The 8,629-nt window shown below is 49.8% G+C and overlaps 2 protein-coding genes across 6 annotated transcripts; one reads left to right on the plus strand and one right to left on the minus strand.

The window, feature by feature from the left end:
• The first annotated feature begins 46 nt into the window (after window positions 1–46).
• METTL23 (methyltransferase 23, arginine) lies at window positions 47–2,054 on the plus strand. The gene is made up of 5 exons (XM_056505902.1): window positions 47–522; window positions 602–706; window positions 784–1,021; window positions 1,334–1,418; window positions 1,721–2,054. Exons 1-5 carry the CDS (start codon window positions 442–444, stop codon window positions 1,887–1,889), a joined length of 678 nt encoding a protein of 225 aa, XP_056361877.1. The 5' UTR covers window positions 47–441; the 3' UTR covers window positions 1,890–2,054.
• SRSF2 (serine and arginine rich splicing factor 2) lies at window positions 1,875–6,744 on the minus strand. 5 transcript variants are annotated; one of them, XR_008841785.1, is made up of 6 exons: window positions 6,437–6,564; window positions 5,889–6,297; window positions 5,024–5,334; window positions 4,564–4,667; window positions 3,801–3,910; window positions 2,851–3,287 (listed from the first exon to the last, which is right to left on the minus strand). XR_008841785.1 is itself a non-coding variant. In XM_056505905.1 (4 exons), the coding sequence occupies exons 2-3, from the start codon at window positions 6,248–6,250 to the stop codon at window positions 5,031–5,033; spliced, it is 666 nt and encodes a 221-aa protein (XP_056361880.1). In that variant the 5' UTR covers window positions 6,251–6,297; window positions 6,437–6,564; the 3' UTR covers window positions 1,875–3,910; window positions 5,024–5,030. The 5 variants fall into 5 exon arrangements, 2 of the variants coding, with proteins under 2 accessions (XP_056361880.1, XP_056361879.1); XR_008841783.1 differs by having other exon boundaries at window positions 1,875–3,910; window positions 6,437–6,724; XR_008841784.1 differs by lacking the exon at window positions 4,564–4,667 and having other exon boundaries at window positions 6,437–6,699.
• Between the last annotated feature and the right edge of the window lie 1,885 nt (window positions 6,745–8,629).

Consider the following 8,629-nt stretch of genomic DNA (forward strand, 5'->3'; position numbering starts at 1 on the left):
GATTGGCCAGGGCCGGGGAAGCGGCACCCCCGAGCCGCCATGTTGAGGAAGGGCAGCGCGGGCGGCACGGCGGCAGCGCGGGCGCCGGGCGCTCTTGGCCGCGCAGTTCCGCGGCCGCTCCGGGAACCCACCGCCGCCCTCGCCGCGGCGGGCCCGCGCTCCGCTCCTGCTGCTTCCCTGACAGCGGTGGGCCGACCGCGTGCCATACGGTTTTCTCCCTTCGGGAAGCGGCCCACGGAAGCGGCCGCCGCGCCCCGCCGGGGCAGCGGCGCGGGCGGGAGCGGCCCGGTTTAACCGCGCCCCCCGGGGGAGGCCGCGGCTGGGCGAGCGGCTCTTAGCCATCAGCGCCCGCGGCGGCGCTCCGGGTGACGTCACGCCGGGAGGAGGCGCCGATTGGGCGGTGCGGCCTGGCCCCGACACGTATCCGCCTGCGATTGGCCCATGGCGGAGCCGCGGCGGCAGCGCGCGCGGCGGTACCGATTCGAGGAGGGTCCGGCGGCGCTGGCCGTGCGCGTGCCCGAGGTACCGGGGGCAGCCGGGACACCGGGAACAGCAGCAGCTCCCGGGACCCCGGCACAGCGCCTCGCCCCGTGTCTTGCAGGTGCTGGACTCGCAGTATGGCACGTACGTGTGGCCCTGCGCCGTAGTCCTGGCCCAGTACCTGTGGGCGCACCGGCGGAGCCTGCCCGGCAAGCGAGTGCTGGAGGTACCGCCCGCTCCCCGCTGCCGTGACCCGCGGGTCAGGCTCCGCCCGCGGGCTCCACGAACGCGCTGTGCTTTCAGATCGGTGCCGGTGTGAGTCTCCCCGGCGTGGTGGCCGCCAGGTGCGGTGCCCAGGTGATCCTGTCGGACAGCGAGGAGCTGCCCCAGTGCCTGCAGAGCTGCCGCAGCAGCTGCCTCATGAACCGCCTGCCCCACGTGCCCGTCCTCGGCCTCACCTGGGGCCGCGTGTCACCAGAGCTGCTCTCTCTTGCGCCCATAGACATTATTTTAGGCTCAGATGTCTTTTTTGATCCTAAAGGTACGTTAATGCTCTTAGGTACCTTTGGTTTGTGTCCAAGTAGTGCTGGGAACAGTGTGTCAAAAGATCAGGTGGCACTGTGCTACTGACCTTGTTACTCGGGGGTAATTCTAGTTCAGAGCTGTCATAAATGCAGCTGAGGGTGTGGGAATAGAAGAAGTACATAACTAAGTCCCTTTATACCATGCTTGGGTCTTTCATACAGACACTGTGCTTGCATTGATTTGTAATCATCATTTCATAGATTCAGGCACTTATCCGCAGCTGGAATTCAGAGTTTAACCCAGACTGCTTTATCTCCCCAAACTACAGACTTTGAAGATATTTTAACTACAATTTACTTCTTGCTGGAGAAGAACCCACAGGCTCAATTCTGGACAACTTACCAAGTCCGAAGGTAAAATTTACATATTTACAAAACTCAAATCTTAACTCCTGTCTCAGCTGTGGATGAGCATTTGCTCCTCTGTAGCACCACCACTCTGACTCAGAAAAGCTCTTTACTGTGAGTCAGGCTGCCATTTACCCAGTAAACCCTGGAGGTAATAAAATCTGAAAATAATCCAAGAACCACCAATTTGCTCTTGAGTAGAAAACTGTTAAAACCCAGCTGTGTTGTACTAGTTTGGTGAGAGCCTGCTCGAGTTCCTGTAGCAGTGATAACCCTGGGCTAGGTTTTCACTCGTTTCCTCCCCTCAGTGCTGACTGGTCTATCGAGGCTCTGCTCTACAAATGGAACCTGAAGAGCATCCACGTTCCCCTGCACTCCTTTGGTGCAGACAAAGAGCACTTGGCCAGCTCCTCTATGCCTGGAAGACACACAATCGAAATGATGATCATCTCACTAGCACAGTCAGAGGGCACTTAAGTTTATTCCACTTTAGATTTCAGTACAAGGTGATACTCAGCTGTTCACTGCAGCACAGAGCTGCAGAGAACAGTCCTGGTTACAGCAAACCTCATGGATATTTTGGGGAAGCAGCAATTCTTACAACATGCAGTGTAAAAATAAAGCTGTTTGGTTTTTCAGCTATGGCTTTTGAGAAATTTGTGTTCCTCCCCCCAAGTCTGTGAAAGAGTTCAGAGCCTCAATTCCATCATGTGAGCCACAACACAACAGTTTAACCTGGAAATCCACATGATCCAACCTAAATCCACAACTTCAGCTATGAAAAGGTAACTGCACTCTTTAAAAACCATCCCCATAAGATCCCTTTCCCAGAACTGAGAATCCTTCCCAAAGATCCACATACAAAAGCCAGCCCCCTCTGTTGATAAATGAGGGTGTGGAGACTGTGCTAACCTGGAACATACAAACTCCTCAGTTCGTAGAAAAGTACTTTTAATCCTCAACAGAGCCATACTGCCAGTGTTCAGATGTTTCCATTCCCATTTAACATACATGCATAAGATAAAACAAGGCATTACAATACCCCTTGACACAGGATGTTTGAAGTTACAAGTCATTTGGTACCAAATCAAGAGAAATCATCACTGTAAAGATCAGCCCTCGTCAAGCAGCAGCCTGGTGAGCCAGGGCAAGCACACAGCAATGTAATTATTAGTACTGCTCAGTGTGGACCTCCCACACCACCATCCCAGGACCTGACTGGTTCTGTGTTCGTGGCCTGGTGTGTTACCACGTGCCACACAGCACTGGGTTAGTAACAACACTAATTAAAGTTTGCCCACAGTAATTTAAAAGCAACCCCAGTGGATAAAAATTTTAAGCAGTAGAATGCATTTAGTTACTATATAGAAGTTAAACATTGACAGTATAATTGCAGAAATCTTTTCAAGCTAAAAATAAGCTGACCCAAGACATTAAGTTGAGAAAAGTTAACACAGAAAAAAATGTTTAATATTAACTACAGAGACAGTGGGTATAGTACAGAATGTCTTAAGCAAAAGTTACACCAATCAGTACTTACAAAGGAATGAACCATTTCTTTGCTTAACATTACAATTCTCATATGTAAGTTCATATATGTAGGTTGGTAAGCTTTACCATTCTGGAAAAAATAAGGTGTGTATATCATCAGCTAGATGTGCTCACTGTATGCTCCATTTTTTTTACGCAAGGCCCGGGTGACTGGAAGTGCAGTTGTCAGGCATTTTAATTAACTGGACAGCCATTTGTTTCTGCACGACAAGGCATCGTTACACAGGAGCAATCAGGAGACAACAGGAAACAGCCAAGCACTCTGCACTGCAACACGCCACCTTAACAGCTAACCAGCATTACTCAACTGCTACACAACTGCGCCTAGTGCACAAAAATACATAAGAGAAGAGATTAGAATTGAGTCTGATAAAACAATCCTTGCAAATATCAACTGTCACCTGAAAAGATTTCTACCAATTTGAATTTGATGATGCTATTTTAAGTCAAAGTTTTTCTTTCTTTAAAAAAAAAAAAAAAAGCATTTACAATAAGTTTCAAGTTGAAGTTTTGCGGACTTTTAAGAAATCAAGATAAAATTGAGAGTACTTTTTGACAGTTAGCTATCAGCATATAATGGCTGCATGATTCCTCAGTATGAAACTGGAGGCAGCAAGGTACCATCGATTTTAATTTCCAATAGAAGTCAGCACTATATAAACAAAAATGAAGTTTTACCTCAAATATCCAAGCCAATAATGAAATCGGTAGTCGTTCACTTCACTAAATTACAAGAAATTTGAATAACAGCAACAAAATGGCACATAAAATGTAAAATCTGCCACTTCAGGCGCAACTTAAACAAGTAAAAAGTTAGACAAAATGTTACAAAATAACCTTTTCAACAGCTGGTTGCTCGGCCAGGGTCTCTCCAATGGGCTGAAGACTCAAGCGATCTTTTCCCCCCAAAGGCGTCCTTTATGTGGGTTCTCTTTTAGCTGAAGCATCTAGGTTTGAAGAGAGAAAAGTTCAGCCAGGTTTCTACTTTGTCTATTTTGGGTGTAGACGACTTCAGGGATACTTCTAGTTGTGTTTCAACTGGCTTTGCCTAATTTAATTAAGCTTTAGGAATTTCCATAGTGTTCCACCTCCCCCCCCGTGTGTTGCTTTACTTCAGAGGCCAAATGTAAAGTTCAGTCAAAATATTTAGTTACAAAGCAGAGTAAGCACCAGGCTGTAGATCAAGCCACCATTAACTTCAATTCAGCCTGTTCACCACTCGATTATTCAGAGTTCTATAAAAGTTACAAAACTTAATACTTCTTCATAAAGACTTAACTAAGCTCTAATTAGCATTCAAAACCGGAAATGTGACTAATTTTGCTACAATTATCTAACTCCAGAGCTAGCTCAGGCCCTTTCCTTTTAAAAAACAGGACCAAACAGTTTGAAGGGTTAAAGACACACTATCCTTTCCCCACCCGGTGTATCCTTAGATGCCTCTTCAAGATGTCGAGGAAAAACTAAGTTTCCGTGGTTTTCTCGTTGCAAGGAATTTACCACTTTTCTAGGACAGTTATTACCTCCAGTCAGTATAACGGCCACTGAACCGATCTTCCGTTCTAAAAGGATAGTGTATCTTTAACAGTGTAAGACAAACCTGCTCCAACACACGCCCACAGAAACTGGTCCCTGGAGGATCAGCCAAATCAGTTAAAATCTGCAATACTGGCCAATATTCTTTTAGCAAACAGGAGACCGCAGCTTTAAAGGGGAAAATGCAGATGTTGGATAAATACAGTAAGAAATAGTCATTTTCATCATAGGTTGCGTCTCATACAATATTTTATTAAAACCAAGGCATTAATCTTGCAATAAAACATTTTCTCTGTTTAAAAAAAAAATATTTCTCTGTAGAAAACCCTTCAGTAATTATTTCCCTAAATCAATAACCAAAAAACCACTGCTCAAGAAAAGAAATACCAAAACCAACAACTAACAATGTGCCCCACTAGGATTCTCTTGGTTCAGGCTATTAATGTTCCAAGAACTACCCAACACCCCGCCTAAGTGCTATAATAAAGTAACATGCATCCTATACTGATCCCGAGGTACATTACCATATTCCTAGGAGGATACAGCTCCTTCTTCTTCCGGAGACTTGGGAGGGCTCTTAGACCTGGATCTAGAGTTGGATTCCCTCTTTGAGGCAGGGGGTGGGCTTCTAGATCTGGACCGGGATCTTGACCTGGACCGGGATCTGGAGACAGATGACGACTTTGACTTGGATCTCCTGGCAGATCTGGACTTGGAGGTGGAGCGAGACCGAGAACGTGTGCGAGACCGGGATTTGGATCGACTGTAGCGGGACCGACTGCGAGACCTAGAGCGGCTCCTGCTCCTAGATCGGCTGCGACGGCGTCTTCTAGGGCTAAAAAGTACAAGGAGAAAAAAGAAAAGAAAAAAAAAAAAAAAGAAAAGGGCGCGTTAAAAGTTGCTCACGGGTGACGCATAGACTGGAGCGAGTGCTGCGGGACAGGGAAGGCGGAACAGGACGCACGTGGGCAAGAAAATGAGTGTTACGAGGGCGCCATTGTTCAGAGCGAGTGGCCGGGGGCTAAATCTACTACAGGGCGAAACCCTTCCACTCCGAGGAAACCCCACGTGCCTTTGCTAGTAAACCATTAGTGAACCCCCACCTCATCTTCCCAGCTCCACCGCGAAACTCACTGGAAAACAGACAAAGAATCCCACAATCGGTCCAGTTGGAAGGGGCAACAGTAAGTCATCCGGTCCAACCTCCCTGCTTAAGCAGGGTCGGCCTAGAGCACATGGCTCAACTGTATCCATACGGTTCAGTGACTAAGACCTCACTACCTCTCTAGGCAACCAACATGAAAACAAACGGCTCCCACTGCACAGGCGCACAGCTAGGGCTCATCTCATTTACCGCCCAAACTCCGCTGCCCGTTCCGCGGCGCTCACCTGCGGCTGCGGCGGCCGTAGCCGCTGCTGCTGTACCGGCGGGGCGGCGGCCCGCGGCGGCTGTGGTGCGAGTCGGGCGGGCGGCCGTAGCGGGCCATCTGCACGCGGAGCTCCCGGCCGTCCAGCACCGCCCCGTCCATCGCGTCCATCGCGTCCTCCGCGTCCCGCTTGTCGTGGAAGCGCACGAAGGCGAAGCCGCGGCTCTCCTTGGTGTAGCGGTCCCGGGGGATGTAGACGTCGCCCACGCGGCCGTACTTCTCAAAGACCCTCCGGAGGGTGTCCGGGGAGGTGCGGTAGGTCAGGTTGTCCACCTTGAGGGACGTCATGCCCTCCACATCGGGAGGCGGGCGGCCGTAGCTCATGGTGGGCAGAAGCCCCTGAGGGGCGGCGGCGGCCGAAGAGAATAAACCTGAGGGGTTGAAGAGGGTCAGCAGCCGGCGCGGCCCTGAGGGCGACGCGCCTCACACCGCAGGGCGAGTCCAAAAAGGAGGAGAGCTACAGCGCATACATAGGGGAAAGCCGCGGGGTCCGCAGGGAGCAGCACCCACCTCAGGGTCCGAGGGGCGGCCCGAGGCCGGAGCGAAGCGCCAGGAGCGGCCGCCCCGTCCCGCCGCGACGAGGAAATGAGGGGGAACCGCCCGCGCGCGCGGCTTAACGCCACAAAATGGCCGGCGGTGCCCCGGAAGGGAACGCAGCTCCGCCCCGCCCGCGGCGTCGCGGCAGCGACCCCCGGTCCCTTTTTCCTACTTTTCCCCGAGGTGGTCCCGGAGACAGCGCGGCGAATCCCCCTCTCAATTAATAATTCGCCCTGCGTTTGGAAAGTGGCTGTTAAAACTCCGCCGCCGTGACCCGGAAGGGCTCGGTGTAGGCGGGGAAATTTTTGAACAATGTGTGTTGAGAAACGTGAAAAAAAAACCAACAATACCAATAAGAATAATTAAAAAAAAAAAAAAAAAAAAAAAAAAATTAGGGCAGAGCAGTGTGTATGGGGGAAGGAGAGGGGCGACAAACCCCGGCCGCGGGAAAAAAAAGCGAGGGTGAAGTGAATGGCTTGCGGGGCGGACGGGCGGGCACGGTTTAAAATGGCGGACGCGGAGGGGAGAGCCATGAGGGGAATGGGCCCGGGGCTCCGTGAGGGAAGCCCGGATTCTGCCAGGTTCTGCTGTGGGAGCTCGGCGCCCGCGCTCCGCTGTGTGCCCGTGGCGGCTCTGAGGGGCGGGCGGCCCGAGCGGGCTCTCCGCGGGCTCTCCTGCACCCCTGCGGGCAGCGCTGCCCGGGGAAGCCGCCGCCAGCTCTGCATGTGCCGCGATGGATCCGCGCGGTGCCTGCCGGCTCCTCGCTGCCTGTGGGGGCCGAGCAGGGAAACATTAAAATCATCCTCGCTCCTGCCCGCTCTGCAAGTTCGTGCTGTGGCAGGAACATGTGGGAAGATTTGCACAGTCGTTGTGTAAGGGTGACAAGCAACTTCTCAGAGTCCCGGGAATTCCGTGAAAGCTGCTCCCCCACCCCAGAAGTTGTACTAATTAGTTGCACTAATAAAATGTCCGAACTCCAGAACTGTAATACCTGGTTATCATCTCAAAACAATGTTAAAAGTTTCTACCCAGCTGTACTGTTAAAAAGAGAATAGAAATGAGACTATTTTCTACTGATCTGTTTAATCCAGTATTATTATTGACAGTATGAATATATATATATATATATATTGTTGACAGTATCAATAAAAAAAAATTTCAGTATTAGAATTTAAATTCTTACTTTCACTATAATTTTGTTTAATTTTTTTCCACTGAAGAAGTATTAAAAAAAAAAAAGCAGTGGCATGGATACAAATCCAGAAGCAACAGTTTGTTTCCTGCTACAAATTACTTCAGAAATCAAACTAACTAATTGACATTTTGTATTGCTTTGTGTTTGTTCTTTTTTTTCACTAGAGAATTTTGATAAAAAAGTTCGGTGGAATTTGAAGTTTGTCTTTACAGTGATTTCCCTAAAATGACAGAGGAAGTTTCCTATGCCCCTTTTTCCCAGTTTTGGTCACTTCAGTGTGTTGCTGTTGCTGCTGTTGCCAAAGGAATTGTTCCAGCCCAGTTTGCTGTGCAGCAGGATGGAAGCTTGTACTGGCACAAGGGAGAAAAGATGTCTGCTATATAAATTAATAATATTAAAAAGGAAGAAGAGAGTTTTTCTTGTGTTAAGACCCCTCACCTTGATATTTTAGTTGCATCTTTGTAAAGCAGCCTCTGAATAAACACACTGACTTTCCTCCACAAGTGAAAATTACACGCTGTTTTGAAAAACATTGAGTTTAAAAATAATACAGTTTGGGAATTTTAAAAGCATGTAATGCATATATTAAATATATGTAACTACAGCTGGGGTGTGGATTTTATTTCACAGAACTACAGGGTGAGTCAGGTTGGAAGGGACCACAGTGGGGTTATCTGGTCCTACCTCCTGCTCCAGCAGGGTCATCCTAGAGTGCATGGAACGTGATTCCAGATAGCTCTGGAATATCTGCAGTGAGGGAGACCCCATGCCCCCTCTGGGTAATCTGTCCAGGTGGAGTTTCCTGGGCACCACTTTGTGTCCCTGGCCTCTGGTGCGATTGCTGGGCCCTGCTCTGCCCCTCCCTGCAGACAGGGACAGACGGGGTGAGGGCTCCTCTCAGCCCCAGCACCTCAGCCTTCCCCAGCACAGAGCTGCTCCACCCCCAGATCATCTCTCCACAGGGCCCCTCC

The sequence above is a fragment of the Oenanthe melanoleuca genome, chromosome 18, assembly GCF_029582105.1.
Source record: "Oenanthe melanoleuca isolate GR-GAL-2019-014 chromosome 18, OMel1.0, whole genome shotgun sequence".
Classification (NCBI taxonomy): domain Eukaryota; kingdom Metazoa; phylum Chordata; class Aves; order Passeriformes; family Muscicapidae; genus Oenanthe; species Oenanthe melanoleuca.